We start from the raw sequence: 19,400 nt of genomic DNA on the forward strand, positions 1-19,400 counted from the left end.
TCAATTTTTAAGACTTTATTTTGATTTAGATACTCTAATCTTATCTTTTCTTTAATATTAACATTATAAATTGGTAAATAATCTATCACCAATTATTCAATCCCACAATTGGAATCGTGTATCAATCTCTTTATGTATCATGAGAGAACGATGCAGGCTTATGACTCGATGCCTAGTTATAATGTCTCTTGACTTACCATTTTTTGAAATCATGTATTGGCTGGTAATGATTGTTCTTAATTTTGACAGGAAATTCGTTGCTTGAAATGTTCCTCTTTTTTTGAGAAATTTATATCAAATACCCCCAACTGGAAATACCGGTGGTGCAGGGGATATCGGCGGTGCAGGAGATATTCAATATTCTCCTGTTTTAATTGCTTTTTATGTCTGCTCAAATGTTTTGTATTGAAATCCAATTATCCTTCTGTGCTCTTCATCGTGTAGAATGGCAAATTGCCGAGTGATGCTGGTGTCATCTCCAGAGCTGTGAAACAGATGTTCGATATATTGGAGGCTTAGAATGCAGAGCACAACATGAAAGTAACGTTATTAGAGCTTTACAATGAGAAAATAACGGATCGTGTGCTAGGGGTGTTCATGGTTTGGTTAATCCAAAAACCAAACCAGTTTTTTGGTTAACCAAAAATATAGTATTGGTTAATTAACCAAATTGGTTTTACATGATGAAACCGGTTATTAACCGGTTAGTGAAATTTAAAACCGGTTTTTAACCGGTTATTAAAACAAAAACTGGTTTTTAAAAAATAACCGGTTTTTATATTAAAAAATTAGTTTTTATACCATAAAATTGGTTTTTACATGTAAAAATAATTTTTTACACAAAAATTAATATTTTTACATAAAAAAACCCAAACTTTTCGAACCTTTTTTTAATTGAATTTTTTTAATCTAATTTTTTTCTTTCTAAATGATACGAGTAACATTTGTAAATAATGAAATCCCTTCCATTGCTTTTGTTCCTTTTTCTTTCTTATCTCTTTTCAACATTTTCTATAAATAATTTTTTCTAATATAAATAATTTTCTTTCTAAATGATACGAGTAACTTTTTTTTATCTCATTTTCTCTCCCCCTCCTCTTCTCTCTTTCTCTTTTTCCCCTTCCACTCTTTCTCCCCCTCCCTTCTCTTTCTCTTCCTCTCTCTATCTCTCCCCTCTCTTCTATTTCTCTCTACCCCCTCCTTTCTCTCTCCAATTCTCTTCCTTCTCTCTCTCTCTCTCTCTCTCCCATTTTTCTCTCTCATCTTCTTTTTCTTTTCTCTCTCTCTCTCCCCTTTCTCTTTATCTATCTCTCTCTCTCCCTTTTCCATCTTTCTCCCCCTCCCCTTTCTTTCTCTCTATCCTTTTCTCCCTCTCTCTCCCCATGCTCTCTCTCTCTCCCCTCATCTCCCTCTTTCATTCTCTCTCCCATCCTCTCTTTTCTCTTTCTCCTTCTCTTTTTCTATCTTTTTCTCTCCTTCTCTCTCCCCATCCTCTCTCTCTCTCCCCTCTTTCTTTTTCTCTCTTTGTCCTCTTTCTCTCTCTTCATCTCTTTCTCCTATCCTTCTTCTCTCTTCTTATCTCTCTCTTTTTTTCTTTCTTCTCCTTTATCTTCTCCTCCTCTCTCTCTTCTCTCTCGCTTTAGAGAAGAGGAAAAAGATAGAAGAGGGATAGAGATTGAGAGAAGGTTGAGAGAGAAAGAGAAAAGAGAGTAAGAAGAAAGAGGAGAGAGAGAAAAGGAAGAGGAAGAGGAGGAGAGAGAGAAAATGGGATAGAGATAAAGAAGAAAAAGAAAAAGAGGAGTGAGAGAGAGAAAGAGAGAAAAGAAAAGAAAAGGGAGAAAAGAGGGGAGGGAAATGAGAGAGAGAGAGATAGGAAGGAGCGGGGAGAGAGAGAGAAAAGGAAGAAATAGGAGAAAGGAGATAGATAGGAGAGGAGAGAGAGAGAGAGGAGAGGAGAGAGAGAGATAGGAGGGGAAGAGAGAGGATAGAGATAGAAAAAGAGGAGAGATGATTAAAGAGAGAAAAGAGAGGAGAGAGAGGAAGAGAGAGAAGGTATGGGGAGAAGAGGTAAGGAGAAAGAGAGAGGCAGTGAAGAGCGAGAAGGAGAGAGAGGCAGAGAGAAGGAGAGAGAAAGGAAAGGGGAGAAAGAGAGAGGGAGAGAAAGTTAGAGACAAGGGAAAGAGAAAGAAAGTCGAGGTGGAGAGAGATAGAGAGAGAGAGAAAGAGAAAGAGGGGAGAGAGAGAAAGAGATGAAGAAAGGGAAGTAGAGAGACAAGGGAGAGAGCAGAGGAGAGAAAGAGGGAAAAAGAAGAGAGAGAGAGAGAGAGAGAGAGAGAGAAGAGAGAGAGAGAGAGAAGGGAGAGGAAAAGGAGAGGAGAGAGAGAAAGGAGGAGAAAGAGAGAGAGAGAGAGAGAGAGAGAGAGAGAGGAGGAGGAGAAGAGGAAAAGAGAGAGAGAGGAGAGGGAGAGGGAGAGAGAGAGAGAGAGAGAGAGAGAGAGGGAGAGAGAGAGAGAGAGAGAGAGAGGGGAGAGAGAGAGAGAGAAAGAAAGAGGAAGGGAGAGAGAGATAGAGAGAGAGAGAGAAAGAGTATGTAATTTGGTTTTGAAATTAGGTTTTGATTTTAATTTGGTTTTGGTTTTGGTTAACCTGTTAAAAACCGATTTTTTTAAATTTGGTTTTGGTTAACCAATTTTAAAAAATATGGATATGGTTTTTAAAATGGTTTTATTAAACTGGTTAACCAAAATGTGGTTATGATTTTTTAACCGGTTAACCACATTTTGGTTTTTTTATGCACACCCCTATCGTGTGCCTCCTGAGAAACTTGTAAAATCTGAAGATGATAAGTCTAAAAGTCCTATCGCTCTAATGGAGGATTGGAAAAGGGGCTTCCATTGTTAATCTAGGAAGAATTGATTAAAAATTTGTAATATATATACTTCATATATGTCTTAGCAATATATGAACAGATTATTAAAATGTTTTGATATATATTGCATGGTGTTTTTTTTTCTAGTCAAGATTCAATAGAAAGGTCAAATCTTGAACAAATAAAAAGAACAAAATAGAATGCAAACAAATAAAAAGATAGGGAATTTTTTTACATAAATTAATTATATAAAATAAAATATAATTCACAAGACATAAAATTTGTATGGCATTGTTGTTGAAATAATAAATGAAAATGACATTACTTCATCATAAAAATATGAATCTTTTAAACTAAAATATTTCTATAGTGCATAGAAATAGAGAATAATTGTAAAAGCTTTCAATCGATTGGGTAACACAACCAATCGATTGAATTGGAAAAATCCATATTGCTTTGAAGCTTTCAATCGATTGGGTAACACAACCAATCGATTGAATTGTGCAAATCCATATTGTTTTGATGACTTCAATCGATTGGGTAACACAACCAATCGATTGAATTGTGAGACCTCAGGTTATTTTGAAGCATTCAATCGATTGGGTAGTATAAGCAATCGATTGAATTTTAAAAAACCCACATTTTAATCATCGTTCAATCGATTGGGTAATATGACCAATCGATTGATTTTTGCAAAAACCATCCTACCTTGCAATTTTCAATCGATTATTTTGTGATAACCTGTAGTCCAATCGATTGAATTATGAGAAACCTGAAATTCAATCGATTGTTTTGATAATCCAATCGATTGATTTTCAAAGAAACACAATTTCACAGCCCTGGACGAACATCACGGATCAAATATAAACTTTTAATCGATTGGAATGGTCAAAAAGTTTATTACGATCAATTGAAGATCTAATTCGTTATTATTTTTTATTTTGATTGTTAATAAACATAATCGATGAATGATAAAATAATAATTTATAAAATAAAAAATAGTTTTTATAATTAAATAAAATATATGGGGTTAATTTGTAATTTAAATTAGAAAAGGAATATTTAGCAGTTATTAAAAAAACTTAAAAAACATGTTTTGTTACGGGACCATTTAATGGTCCAAACATTCTGAGACCATCGAATCCTTAGCCAACTTATGTATAATTCATTTATCTTATAAACGAGATAAGACACATTTCGTCAGACATGTATCACATTTGTACACGTATTGTGATACAAGATTTATTTTATTTACAGTGTAAATGAGATAAGTAAGATCTGTACCTATATAAAGAAGTAATTTAATTTACAGCGTGACTCATGTCACTTTTACATCTTCGTTGACTTCCTTTTTCCTTCGTTTGGATATTTTACTTGATATTCTTGAGGTACTCAGATATTATGACATGCACATATGCATGAAATGATGACATCAACGGATCAACCGGCTAAACACAACGTGACACATTAAGAAAATTGATTATCAACTGCGAGTTGTACATGTGCCTCCAATATATGATAGTGGAATGGATATAGCTAATAACTCTAGAATTAGTTATAGAACAAAAAAAAGATACTGAACTGATCCATCGACCTGAATCTCTGATACAAACTCCTCTTTATCATTATCCTTAGAAGAATCACTTTGCTTGCTTTCGGTAGCATATTTCTTACCATCCACGTTTATGTTTATCACCGGACTAACACAGTGCAGGGGTGGTGATGTAACAGGTGGGTCATCCTAAACAAAATTCGAGTGGCCAGAACTACCACTACAGACAGCAGAAAGCTCCATTACTTGTTCCGCCATGATTCTCTCGTGGACATCAAACATGAGGCGCACATGCTCATCGCCATCGAGTCAAAATAGACAAAACTAAAATACTCCTTTTTCCATCGGTGCTAGTAACCTATACCCAACTCTTCTTACCGCTTTTATCCCGTTAGCACCGAGGTTCGTCAATATTAAATTCTTTAGACCAGACAAAGAATTTATTCTCTGAGTGTGCAACAAAATAGGATTATCACACTCAAATATAACTCTAGTGTCACTATTTCTCATGTGACAATTGGGATAAACACTTATAACAACATATTCACTACCATTAGACAGTTTTACTAAATTTATTGAAGTAACAGAAGAGAAGAAGAAGTGAAATATTTGTAGAAAATATAAATGGTTGCAGATCTTTTATAGCTAATCAAATTTTGTTGTATTTTATCTCGTTTACAATACAAATAAATTAACTTCTCTAATATTTCGTTTACAGTGTAAACGAAATACATGCAAATTACTTTTTTCATTTATCACATATGCAAATGTTATACATGTATGTTAATGTTCAATCTCAATTTATTTATAGTATAAATAACATAAGTAAAATTATAAAAAGTAGTAAATACGCTACAAATAATATATATCAATAAATAAAATATTTAAATTATTTATTTAAAAAGTCCTAAAAATGATCTCCTGTAATAAAAAAGTTGTTCTATTTTTTCCATCGCATTTAAATATTTTATCATATTTTTAAATAATTTAAAAATATTTTTATTAATAACAAAATTTAAAAATAATGTTGTAAGCAACAAGATAGGAGTTTTTTTTAATTTTGATATGGAGAAAGTGTTGGTGTATAGCAGCGTTATAGAGGTTTATGGTGTTTCACCGGGTTATGAGGGCTCTGCAAAACAAATCGAACGGTCTGATGAGGGGGGACTGTAATCGGGCAGTACACAAATCGAACCATCCGATTTGTGTATTGGCTTTCACATGGTGCGCATGCAGCTGGTCCCTGGTTGGCTTCGATGCATCCAATAACCCTTTCGAATGTTACCCCCTCTCAACAGCTATCATTTTCACTCTCATATACAAATTTCTTTCTATTTGTTCCCTAACTCCACAACCATCTCCATTTTCAGCCATTGCTGGACCACATAGTAGCAGGAAACAAATTTAAACACAATGCCAAGAAGATCAAGAATTAAAGAAGTGAATCAGCTAAAATTTTATATTGTTAATTATTTTGGATATTCAAATTATGTAAGTTTTTGTTATTTAATATTTTAATTTAATAAAAATAATAGTGATAATATTAGATTTTAGTAACAATATATAGTAGCACTAATTTAATATGTACGGATGATATGATTATTGTTAAGTTTTAGAAATAGTGAATAGAGTAGAATTAATTAGTTTATAAAGTCTGTAAATAATTTTGATTAATAATTATGTTTTGTTTTGAAATGAAATTTATGATTATTGATTATTATGTTTTGGGTGGAATGACAGAATGAAATCAATTTTTAATTATTATTATATGTTAGGAATGAAATTTTAATTAATATATGTTTGTTTTAATTGTATGTACTCAGTAGAAATATGAATTTAGAAGTAGAAGTATGAATTTAGGATAGTTTAAGTTAAAAAAATATAAATTTAATAAATTATTTATTATTATTAATAATTAAATTTAACATAATTTAGTGTAATTTATACAATAAATTAATAAAGAGCAAACTTAAATTACAAATTTAATATAATATTTTATGATTATTATTAATAATAATGTTGGTTTTTAATATAATAATAATAATAATAATAATAATAATAATAATAATAATAATATGAGTGTGAAATGCACTTGCAAACTTATTCTGATTATGTTATGTAAAGTAAAGAAAAAATATATATAAGTTTTATAAATAATTTATCATTATTGAACTTATTCTAGTTATGCATTTAAAGTTAATTAGTTTTTGTTATAAGCTAATAAATATGAGTGTGAAATATAATTTTACTGGTAGTTATAACGGACATGTGAGTATAAGGACAAATGACCTGAATAAACCCAATGACTTTCAATATGTCGTGAATGTCCAAAACAAAAAAATGCAATGTCAAAGTCCTAAATAAGATTTATATATAAATCGAATTCATTAGACTCGAAATAAGTGAAAAACGAACTTGAATGAAAATCGAATCAAATCAATTCGAATTACGTTCATGGTTAAAATATTAATAAATCGAATTTAGTGAATTCGATTTCCAAATACATGTAAATCGAATTAAGAGGATTCAATTTAGCCAACGGATTACAAGTCCAACGTCAATCGAAACCACTTGATTCGATTTGATGGTTAAATCGAACTTACTTGTTTCGATTTACATGTACTTATCGGCGAGCATAATTAGAATCTAATTGATTCGATTTCCTTGGATCTTTGCTATATAAACAAATCAAAATTAGTTTATTCGAACAAAGAAACCTCATACCCCACCCCAACCCCACCAACTAGATCCGAAATTCTCTAAAAGCAACCCGGGAACAACCGAATCTGCATGCATGGAGGGCGATCCGAATCGTCTATATCGACTAGATGGAGTCGCGCATATTGCTGGTGCCGTCCACCTCGAGGTTAGTGTTTTTTAATATTTTTTAAACAAATTAGTAGTTGGTTAGAACTGTTAGTTTGGGATTTTTAAAATAAATCCAAAAACAGATATTTGAATTTAGTTCATGTTAGACTTAGTGAGTCATTAACTATAGAATAGGGTTAACTACAGGTTTTTATGTGTATCAATAAAAAGAACATATTTTTATCTCATATTAATAATTTTTTTGTTACGTTGAAGAATTGGATCGTGAGTAATGTAATGGTTAGCATTTTTATCTATAAAAGATTGGTAGGGATTTATTGTAAAAATGTTTTCAAAGTATTGGCATGCAACGTCTGCGATTACTAGAAATTTTGATGCATCGAGCAGTTTTTTGGTGACGAATTTGAGAAAGAATTTTCTATTCTTATGCAGCCCCATCGATGCATCAGTAGCATGAGACAGCAGCATGATATGATGTTGGATGATAGGATCGTTCTTTACTTGTAGATGGCTGATCTGTACCATCTTGCAAGACTGAACAAAAGTTTGTTTCAGTTGGACGAGCCGTTGGTCAGTGCCTTCATAGAGAGATGCCGCCTTGAGATGCATACATTTCACATGCCATTTGGGGAGTGCATGATAACCCTACAGGATGTAGCGTACCACCTTGGTCTCCTGATCGACGATCAGTATGTTAGCGGATGCCTGATAGACTTTCCACGATATATAGCGGGTGGCCGACCACCATGGGTGTGGTTTGAGGAGCTGCTCGGGGTATTGCCTCTTGTGAACTGCATCGACAAGTTCACAATGAAGTGCACATGGTTTGAGGAGACGTTTAGTGAGCTTCCACAGGGAGCAGATGAGGAGACGATTAGCAGGTATGCCCTTGCGTACATCATGATGCTCCTATCGATGCAGCTGTTTGGGGACAAGTTAGGTACCCGCCTCCACATCCGATGGCTGCCGTACGTCGCCAGGTTGGAGGACATAGGTTAGTACAGTTGGGGTTCTGCTGCATTGTCATGGCTATACAGGTGCATGTGCCGCATGGCAAATAGAAATGTCGTCAAGTTGGCTGGTCCACTGTACCTCCTCCAGTCGTGGATCTTTTGGAGGTTCCCTGGATTCCGGCTGAACGGATTTGATGTTTTTCATTGGACATTGACGTCGAGGTACTCTCCCTTTTGTTATGTAAACTGTTTTCCATTTTTAGCAGTTAACTTTATTGTTAACTAAATGTTGTGGTTATCAGATGGTCAGGTTATCAGCCGAGCTTGAGCGATAAGGGGCCTCATGTCGCGAATTGGAAACTGAGGATTGATTTACTCCAGCCGGGGATGTGAGTATTAATATATTCATGTTGTTTTTGCATCTTTATTAATTTATGTTGACTAACAATATGAACTTGTATGCGTAGTTTCTGTGGATGCCATATAGCCTGGCGGAGGTCGTGCAGGTGGTACACCCAGAGATATTGGAGCCACGCCATATGACTCTGTGGAGGGCTGCGATAGCATTGATCTATTTCGCTGTCATTGAGTGGCATTTGGTAGATTGGGTGCTTCCTCAGTTTAGGGGGGTTCAGGGTAGGCCACGTGCTACCCTGAACATAGATTTTCTGATGTCAAAGGATGGGAGGGGTGGAAATCGTTGGTTTCCATTGACACTACAGAGTTGGCACATTTATTGGGCCAACAGGGCGCAACACGTGCTATAGTTTGACGTTGTACCTGATCCAGGACCTTCTCATGAGTACTTTGATTGGTGGTATCAACACGGCAGGAAGTTTTTATCACCTGAGCTCATCCTAGGTGACCCTAGGGCAACTGCGATACCAACTCAGGTGATTCAGTGAGGTCCTGGACGAGTCCCAGACTTGGACCAGCTGCCTAATGTTTCGGACAATCGTAGCCGTAGGGTTGCTAGGAGGCACCGTGTTGGAATACGATCTAGCCAGCGTGAGTGGATTTGGCTGGAGGAGGCCATTGATGTGATGGAGGGGAGGGGACGTGGCAGGCGAGGTGGGAGGGATCGTGGCTTGCGTGGAGTCAGGGGTCGTGGTCGAGGCTGTGCTCGACGTGGCGGTGGAGGAGGGGATGATGAGAACGGTTGGGGGGGGACGAGGATCGAGGGGGAGGTGGTGACGGGGATGACGAGGGATCCGATGATGGTCAGGGCCGTGGAGGTGGGGTCGCGGGTGCAGGAGGCTCAGGTGGTCACAGAGGTGGGGGTGACGGAGGCAGCGTGGGTGGGGGAGTAGTGAATTCAGGGGGTGATGATATTTCTGGTTGCGGATTTGGAGACTATTTCGCTGGGGTTCCTGCGTGTGATGATAGTCTGCACGAGCATCAGCCGTATATTATCCCAGGTCAGATGTTGTCGGACTTGCTCGGTAGTAAGGGCCTCGATGCAGAGTTTGGAGGGTCACACTTTCTAGGTGAGATCAGCATGATCATGCAGGAGGATGAGCTGGCCAGGCGCAGGTCTCTGCTTCCTGGATCCCAGACTCCGGTTGATGTGGATCTGAACGAGCCTCCTTCTGGACATCTGGACGACACGTTCGCCTTGGGTGGGACACCCCATCTGCTTTCGCAGGGCCCAGTTCATTACAGCCCGGTCCGTCTACATCATATGCTGGCACACCGGACGCAGAACCCTAGGGAGGGGATGGTGACGAGGATGGTGACGATGACGGCGATGGTGATGAGGTCCCTCTGGCACAGAGAGGCAGGCGGGTCAGACGTCATCGGCGCCGCTTTACCGGATCACATCTCCTATGAGGACATAGCAGCTTCGTTACATGTTTTATGTATTCCTGTATTAGTTATGTATGGAGACTTATTTATGTGACATGTTTTATGTATTCTATTATCTGGACTTCAGTTTCACTTATTTATGTGTAGTAGTTAAGTCACGCAAAACATCCTTACCTTATGTTATATTGTCTTATGAAAAAGAAATCGCTGATAAACTTTATTAACATAAGGATTCACTAGTCCGCACGAATACCCTATTGTTAAAACATTATGCATAATAAATTTAAATTAACATCGACAGTAGATAGCTATTACTTACAATAAATCGTACGTCGGAAATAAAACGCTAAACTGAAATACAACATGACATAATAAAAAGCATAAACACTACACATTACTAGTAGTTGCAGAACTAATTACCACTCCTCTCTGGGGACAACTCCTACGTGTGTGGCCGAGTTTTCGGGAAAGTCCACATCTCTTGGGCCAGTTTTGGTTAGCCTCGTCCATTGAAGTCCGAATCCTGGTGGTCCTGGGGCGTCTTTCAGTCGCCTGTCTCTTGGTCGGGTCCGATATGACGGTCGAACCATCATATGGCGGCTAGAATCCCTCAGGAATCGGAGGTATGAATCCCATCCGATAAACATCACACACGAAGCTAAGATGATACACCTCGTGGACATAGGCGGACCACGTCAAGCGTGCATATGCACAGCATGCCAACGCATGCCAGCATGGATAATGAAGTGCCTAAAAATATCCACAATCACATGTCTGGTCCGTGAGGGATACTTTGTATGAGCCAAGTGAAAAGCTCCCTGTCGGACTGGTCTCAGCCACCATAAACTCTGAGTTGTCTCTGTCGTACAAAGTCACGGTGAAGCGCCTTGAGGCCTTCAGGTTGGCTTCGATCGCCTTAAGCATATACTAACTGAACTGCTGCCCAGTTCCTAACTGTGCCTCGACCTCTTTTCCCGTCTGAATGAATAGCTTGGCCAATCTCCCATATGTGGCCTTTACCAATGCACACACCCGAAGGTTCCTAACACCCTTTAGGATCGAGTTCATACACTCAGATATATTCGTAGTCATGTGCCCAAATCTGCGACCTTCATCCTGATGCTGAGTCCAATGTGCATAGTCAATTTGATTAGCCCAGCCGCACATCGCATGATCAAACGTACGCAGGATGTCAAACCAGTACTGAAACTCGACCTCCATCTTCGCATATGCAGCATTCACTAGTAGCCTCCTTGCATCCAGTGGCGGAGCTTAGTTCAGACAAGGGGTGGCCATGGCCCCCCCAAACTTTTATTAAAAAAATTAATAATACTTTTTCAAAAAATAAAAAATAGTTCAGTTGGCTCAAATATTTTATTATGACTTAAAATACCAAAGTTTAATCTTCATCTCTTGCTTTTATTGTACAATAATTTTTAGTTTTAAACATTCAAAACATATTGGATTTGAACTGAATTGACTGTATTTGCATTTCGCAGCTCTCTATTCAATAAGCAACACTCCCTCTACGTTTGAGTTCAAATATAAAAAATTAAGTATTTTTTATTTATGTAATTTAATATTATTTTATATTTTAATGTTTATTTAATTTAATTTTTTATATGATAATTAGAATATTCAATAAGTATTGATATTATTGTATTTGTCCTTTTAATTTCTTTTTTACATATTTTACCGGATATATATTCAAATTTCTATATAAAATAGTCATAAAAAATCAAAGAGTTGATGATGCATTTTTTAAGAAGAAGGCTAATATTCAAGAAGGAAAACGTATAACTTTTACAATATCAACACCTGTAGATAGTTCTTCTACTTTAATGAATCACGAAAAAAGTAAGATATAACCTTCAAAAGTTTAAAAAGTTACATCTGATGAGTTTGATCTTAATTCTTTAGAACGATACCCTGAAAAATGGCTTCAAATTTGGCAATATTATCCAAATCAAAGAAATGTTAGACGAGCTTATCTTAAATGGGATCCATATCAAAAGTATCTTGAAAATTATCTTCTGTCTAGCCCCCCCCCCAAAATTTCGTTTCAAGCTCCGCCACTGCTTGCATCCTTGCCCTTGAAAGTCAGGGAAAAATTAGCCACCACGTGACGGATGCAGAACGCCCCATATGCAGTAGGCGGAAGCCATCCCCCATCATGAGCCTCCAACGCAAACTTTATCCCGTTGTGCCTATCTGATATGACAAGTATACCCGGTTGAGGCGTCACATGAGCCCGAAGGTGAGACAGAAAGAATGACCACAACTCTGCATTTTCACCTTCCACAAGTGCAAAAGCATTAGGGATGATGTTGGAGTTGCCATCTTGTTCAATCGCGATAAGCAGTGTACCACTGTATTTGCCGTACAGGTGGGTACCGTCCACACTGACCAACGGCTTGCAATGTCGAAATGCCTCAACATAGAGTGGGAATATCTAAAACAGACGATGAAAATAAGCTGTAGAGTCATCCAGTTGCCCACCAACTCGAACAGGACTCGTCCTCAACACACCTACACTACCTGTCATAGTGATCTGCAAGCCCAATATCCATTGTGGCAACTCATTATACGAATCTTTCCAGTCTCCGTAAATCTATGACAACCTTTTGTTTGGCCATCCAAACCCTCCTGTACGTCGGTCTGAAGCCGAAGTGTGCTTCCCTGGAATTCTGCAATACCTTGATCGACGTGGCAACATCAGCTCTAATCATGGGCATTATGAAGGACGATATGACATGATAATCAAGCTTTCTGTGGTCACTAGAGATCGATGTGGCTAGACAAGTATGAGGACCATTGTACCGTTTTACTTCCCGAATCCCTTTGCGCTGGCGGAGGCTGACTCGGATGAGCCATGCACACTCGCTCCTGAACTCCTTGCACTTACCATAGTACTTGCGGTGATCTGACTCCAATACCTTGTACTCAACCCCGCGGTGAATGCTATAGGTCTTCACCCTAAATACGACTTCCTCTTTATCCTGAAACTGCTGACCTACCTGAAATTCAGCTACACCTCCTACATTTTGCGTGTCTCTTGTCCCGAAGCCAATATCTACAGAGGGATCCTCCTGAGGTGCCATGGCATCTATGTCCAGAGCAGAGAAGTGCGGGGTGGGGGGTACTAATTAGTACCTGAACTAGATGTTCCCCCACCCACAGGTGGAGTCGTCCGTGGTGTCTCCTCGTCGCTATCATCAGCAATTGTTGCGGGCTCCACATCATCATCATCATCATCATCATGCAATGCATCCTCAACCCCATCGGGTGCTCCAACCTCTCCGAAAATCAGAACAAACGGAGGAGAACTGCATGCCGCGATTGCACCCTCTCCCAACGCTCCAGCCTCACCAACTAATACATCACAATTGCAATTCAGATTAATGGCAAAGGATGGTGAAGCCACTAAATCTGGCTCGGGTGCAATCACCGACACTGCTGACGATGATCCAACAGGCATGGCACTAGAGCTGGCTAGATGTCCTGTGGAATGGAGATTCCTATTCGAACCTCTAGAACTAGATGCCACATCCACAAGCTTTGCTAACAACTCCGGAGTCCTCACCTCAGGAAACCGACGGCGACAATGAAACAGCACTTGTAAATCTTCGTCACTGCTAATAACGAATGAATCATACTTTACATCATCGCGTAACACGGAAACCAAAATTCTATTGAATAACTTCTCCACCCGTTTCACGTCATGCAGTCCTAGTCTCTGGAGTATAGTATTCTTAAACTCAGCGAAACTGGTCGAAGATATGAGAAAAACACTCAGCCTTGTCAGTGAACTTAATTTCTGATCGCGTTTTCTTCTTAATTGACCATCTATAGTGCACAAGAGCTACAAAAATTCTCATCACTAGCTATTGTGAATCTCACTCTTCTACAAGATTTCATGTATGAGCTCATTTTTATATACCTCATTGCTTTATAAATTGAAACAATTAGTTTTGATTTACGATAACGTTGGTGCATGTGTAAATTGAATTTAAGCGATTCAATTTACGTTCAATTATAAATCGAACCTATTTGATTCGATTTAAGTTCATCTGTATATTGAGTCGATTTGTTTCGATTTAGTAGAAGAACATCAAATCGAATTGATTTGATTCGATTCTAGTTGAACTACGTTTTTTGCCTAATTCGAATCCATTGGATTCAATTTACTACGTGTTCCGCTAAATCGAATTGACTCAATTCGATTTATATAGAAATGTGGTTTGGGACTTTGACGTCGCTTTTCTATCTGGGGACATTCAGGTAATATTGGAAGCTATTTGATTTAATCAAGTCATTTGCCCTGAGTATAATTATGTTATTGTTAATATAATTATATACTGACAGTTATAATGAAAATGTGATATTGTAGGATTCACGGATGTTGATATGTGATCACTTTATGCCGCATATCCATACAACCAAATTGTTGAGGGGCATTTACGGGAGATTGGTTTTTATCATGTTTTTCAGATTGGAGTCATCCAATGCCAGTCAGCAATGATTAATGCTCTAATCGAGAGATGGCGGCCTGAGACTCACACATTTTATTATCCGGTTGGTGAGTGTGCTGTGCCGTTGGAGGACGTTGCGATAATTCTCGGTCTGCCGACAAATGATCTTTTGGTTACAGGATTGGCCATGAGTAGTTTTGAGGCCTTGGAGGCCGAGTGCTTGCACCAGTTTGGGATTGCATCGAGGAAGACGGACTGTAGAGAAAACTTTATAAAATTGACGTGGTTTAGGGATTTGAAAGATCGCATAGTATTGACTGATGATATTCACATTCAGAGGTATGTAAAGTGTCACATAATGTTGTTATTTGGGACAATTCTATTTGGAGACAAGTTGGGTGCAGCGGTGCACTGGAAATTTTTGCCTTTGCTCTATAACTTCACTAGGATCATACAGTTTAGTTGGGGTTCGGCATGCCTCGCACACTTGTATAGATCATTGAAAATATTTCATGCATGCTCGCTTCATCAACCACATATTTTGTTTGAAATTGAATGAACCCACCAAACATAGATAAACGATACATGTACAAAATACATGATACTCTCCTAGATATTTGAGAATTTATCTTCTCACAAATCACACCTTTTAATTTCTCAAATGACAATGTGAACAGAATAACAACATCTAATGTATTTTCACAAACAAATTGAACTCTCTCGTATGTTTGTAATAAAATTTGTCTATAATAATAAATTTTCAAGATAACTCTATCATCCATAATGATATTAAACACTCTAAATCTCACTATTATTTTTTCTGCAAAAATGGAGGAGAAGAATGAGAGGAGAGAAAGAACATGAGCTTAGATTCGAAACTCACGATGAAGAAGAAGAAGAAGTGGGAAGTTTCGTGCAATTTTGGTTTATGTATACATGAACAAGTAAATCGGACGGTCCGACCGCGTTTCAAATTTCAAATTGTTTACAGATCTAAAATTGGTGGGTTTGACTAGTGTTCGCTCGCATAGTCGCATTAAAAAAATTTCCAAGCCAGAAATCGGTGGGTCCGATTTCAATCCAACCCAACTTCTATTTCATACAAATCGGACCATCCGATTTGAATTCCTTTTTCTCTCTGCAAAGAAATTGGACAATCCAATTTTTTTCTCTTTAATTCACAAAAAATAACGCTGTCACAAAAGTGTATATCACCCCAAAACTTCATAACCCAACATAACTCACATGTGTAAATCATATAAAAAAAATTAACCACAAGATTTGTGAATTTTTGTTGAAATATCCTCGAAAAAAAGAATAAGAGTACAAAAAAAAAAGACGCGCGCTTTCAAAATCATGAACGTGAACGACTATATTAGTCCTTTTGCTTTTTCTCTTTCGTTCACATACTTCTCTTGCTACTCTGAAATTCCAAGATTAACAACGCTATCCATCTTCGCAAATTCAATTAACCGGTAAAAATTCGTTTCCACTTGTTTTCACTGCTCTTACTGTCTTACAAATATAATCACGCAAATCCATCAGCGGAGAAAAAGAAAATTCAATTTATCGTTTCTTTTTAGTGTCTTCTTTTCTATGATATATCTTTTGATTAATTGATGCTTGCAATTCAATCAATCATTACGCAGTCACACCGTTTCCATGTTCGTTGTTAGTGCTTTGAATTTGGATTTTCTTCGCGATTTACGTTCTCATTCAAATCATTATCACATTATTTACAGTTGCAATAGTTCAATCCTGAATTCTAATTCGTTTTTTCTATTGTGTAGTTCTAGTTTGGAAAATTCGGATTTACGTTCTACGCTAGGGTTTCACACTAGTTAGTTCCGGTTCACTACTATGTGTGCCTTGTTTTTAAGGAAATAAAGATTATTAGATGAATTTTGAATTTTCTAATTTTTTGGTTAATATGCATAAAGTTGGATCTAGATTTAGAAGGAAAATATCTTTTATGGTTAAATTGTGTGCTTAGGTTTAACCAATGTCAACTCGAAGGGAAAGCTCAGAGAATGGAGCTACAAGGAAACGCTTGAAACCTGAGGTTCTCATTTTTATCCTTCAACAATTTTCTCATGAATTTTACCTTTCGTCCTCTTCGGCACCGTACTGTGTGTTATTTATTTAGTTTTGTTTATTCTTTTTGCAATTTTTGGTAATAAATAAGGGGGAAGAAGAGGGGAAAGCTGAAGCAGATTCAGTACGTACTGTACAAGAGGAAGAAATGGAGGCCAACATTACTGGATCTGAGGAAATGGAACTGAATATCTCTCTTATTCTTGAGAAAATTGAGAATTTTACTCAAAGGGTAAAGCTATATATGTGTATAATTGTTATAGCACACTGTGAATATTCTTGTGATACTTTATGGAAATCAATTTTGAGTTTTGACCTTGCTGAAATGATGGTATGCATTTAGGTGTCTGAGCTCTTGGAATCAGGGAAAACAATGTTTAAGGAATTAAGCAATGAATTTGAGGAGAAACTGATTATGTATGTGAGCTATGAAACTGAAAACTTTTGAGCTCATATACCTATTCTTACTTTTTTATTGTTGTTTTATATGATTTCCATGGTAAAACTCTTTATAACTGATAACTCATAATGTGTAGGATTCATAAGGAGCAAGTGGAGAAATGGCAGGAAGAAATTAAAGAATTGCGTGCAATTGATGCCTCAAATGAGGAAGCTAATGCTGTTCTGCATAATGCTCGATATCTACTTCAGCTCAATCAGAATGATTAGTGAAGGTATTTTTCTAATGTATGTGAACATGCATTAACACAATCACTTGGCCCCATAGATCTACGAGGAAATGGTACTACCTTTGGAAGTTGGTAGAATTTTGAATTCGTGTGTTGAAGCATTAGGATCTGTTTTATTTGATTTGGAGTGTGGTCATATTAGATTAAGAGAAAAGTAACAACTATGTCCTTGAAAATTTCGACCCTAGATTAATTAGCTCTTGAAAAAAAAAAAGTACCAATTTGGTCATTCACGATAGCAAATGGTAGACATGTGATGTCCTTCTATTAATTCATCATATAAAACCTAACTAGTACAACGTGTCTATTTATGAAAGATTGTAGATAACAATTTTTGGAACGAAATTTTACTTGTCTTAGTAGGATTCGTGATAAATAGAGAGCAGTTCATAAAGATTAGATGGAAACTCAAAAAATAATAAATGCTTGATTGTTCAAAACGACATCATTTTCATGCTCATATGGCAGTAACAGTAACGAGACATGCACCACTGTAGATAATGAAATACATGGACGACTCCATTTCCTTTTGCACTCCCGCTAAGAAAAGGACATACATATCCATCTCCCATTAACAAAAAGACATACATATCCATCGTTTGTTATCGTGGAGAACTTAATTGATATTTTTTTCTTCAAGGGCTAATTAGTCCAAAGTAAAAATGTTCAAGGATGTAATTAACAGATATTTTGATAACAACAGTCATAATTCATAACATTCAAGCAAATTAGTACAATTGTCAATCCCACAAGTTGAGTAGCCTTCTCTTAATGCATTTCTTCTTTGAGTTTGCCTATGCTTGAAATTAACATGCCTTGCCTATTCCTGATGATGATTAGAGCTTTGTTAGAGCCTGACATTGTTGAAGGGGTTGATATTGAGATGATCCTGTGCAGGTTTTCGTATATCTCCTGTTTAAGTGGAAACTGTGAAGTTCGTCATCTGTATTTTCTTTTATCTGGAACCAATTGGTGCATCATTATAAATACTCTTTTTATTAAATATATAGATGGTTAAGTGACAAGTGTGGTCTGATAGCCAAAATGCCGTATCAATTCAGTGTTGCTCTGCTTGGGAGCAAGTGTAAGAGGGAAAAAAAAAGAATGTTCTTGGGCTACTATTGACAGTTTAGAACTAAATTTCGCAAACAAGTATAGAACTGATTCTTCTTACTCTCCTATACTTCATTGACTTATCTCAGTGAAAATGCGGCGATGAAGTGGGTATCTCATGCCTTTGCAACTTTCCCTTTATTCCTGTTTGAAACACCAAAAGCCATTGTTTATAGATTGCTTCTATAGATTTTTATCTTTTACTTTTCGGTACTGGTGTTACATATAGTGATAGGAAAAATTTCAAGTATACCGGGAACACTGATATACCTATGTGATTGAAAACAGGATGACAATATTGTACAGTGAAATATTAGGGTTTGCTCATTTTCATTTTAATTTTCAGTGATAATAAAAAATTGAGTGAAAACACTTTTGATTGCAAATTATAAGAAAATTTCCAATGAAAATATTTTGTAAAACCTCCGTAAATCTAAAATCAATATTTACACATTTTCAAACTTTTCTTAATTTCTGGAAACATTTTCAATAGAAAATACGGTGATGGTCTTTTTTTTTTGGACATAATTTTTTTTTGACAAAAAATAAAACTTTTATTAATAGAAAAACTAAACAATACTTACAGATTACAGAGAAATACATAAGATTTAAATATGTTAGAACTTCCGTTTTATATTAGGGAGAGAAACTCTAATTTACCAAAGTTCAATCAATATCAATTTATTAATTCCTTATCAATACAATGATAATTTTCTATTTATAATCCTAATTAGTTAAATAATTCATATGGGCCTAATTAATAGGCCTATCCTAACAATATTCTATCCGGCAAACTAACTCAAGGTTGGAAAAAAATAAAAAACACTATTTAAATTCTAAGTATAATTACTCTTAATTACAAATATTAAAAAAAATTAGAAAGTAAATAATTCTGAAAAACAATTATTTCTATCCTATTACATATGCAGGGTAATGCTAAGGTGATGATGTCTATTTTTTTTTCTCATATGATGAACTGAGTTGGTATAGCAAGGAGAATGACATGTTTTATGTTCTTTTTCA

The 19,400-nt window shown here is 36.6% G+C and overlaps 1 protein-coding gene across 2 annotated transcripts; it reads left to right on the plus strand.

The window, feature by feature from the left end:
- The first annotated feature begins 15,870 nt into the window (after positions 1-15,870).
- LOC130951718 (uncharacterized) lies at positions 15,871-18,662 on the plus strand. Of its 2 annotated transcripts, none has more exons than XM_057880424.1 (6): positions 15,871-15,956; positions 16,475-16,543; positions 16,667-16,807; positions 16,919-16,992; positions 17,112-17,249; positions 18,162-18,662. In XM_057880424.1, the coding sequence occupies exons 2-5, from the start codon at positions 16,484-16,486 to the stop codon at positions 17,242-17,244; spliced, it is 408 nt and encodes a 135-aa protein (XP_057736407.1). In that variant the 5' UTR covers positions 15,871-15,956; positions 16,475-16,483; the 3' UTR covers positions 17,245-17,249; positions 18,162-18,662. The 2 variants fall into 2 exon arrangements, with proteins under 2 accessions (XP_057736407.1, XP_057736408.1); XM_057880425.1 differs by lacking the exon at positions 15,871-15,956 and adding an exon at positions 16,057-16,152.
- The last annotated feature ends 738 nt before the right edge of the window (positions 18,663-19,400 follow it).

Source organism: Arachis stenosperma, chromosome 9, assembly GCF_014773155.1.
Source record: "Arachis stenosperma cultivar V10309 chromosome 9, arast.V10309.gnm1.PFL2, whole genome shotgun sequence".
In the NCBI taxonomy this organism is placed as follows: Eukaryota; Viridiplantae; Streptophyta; class Magnoliopsida; order Fabales; family Fabaceae; genus Arachis; species Arachis stenosperma.

What these genes read in the sequence shown, in the direction of transcription:
- LOC130951718 (XM_057880424.1), top strand. Translation starts at nt 16,484, where the DNA reads ATGTCAACTCGAAGGGAAAGCTCAGAGAATGGAGCTACAAGGAAACGC. An exon ending in TTGAGAATTTTACTCAAAGG is followed by an intron (nt 16,808 to 16,918) that starts GTAAAGCTATAT and finishes GTATGCATTTAG; the next exon opens with GTGTCTGAGCTCTTGGAATC. An exon ending in TTTGAGGAGAAACTGATTAT is followed by an intron (nt 16,993 to 17,111) that starts GTATGTGAGCTA and finishes CATAATGTGTAG; the next exon opens with GATTCATAAGGAGCAAGTGG.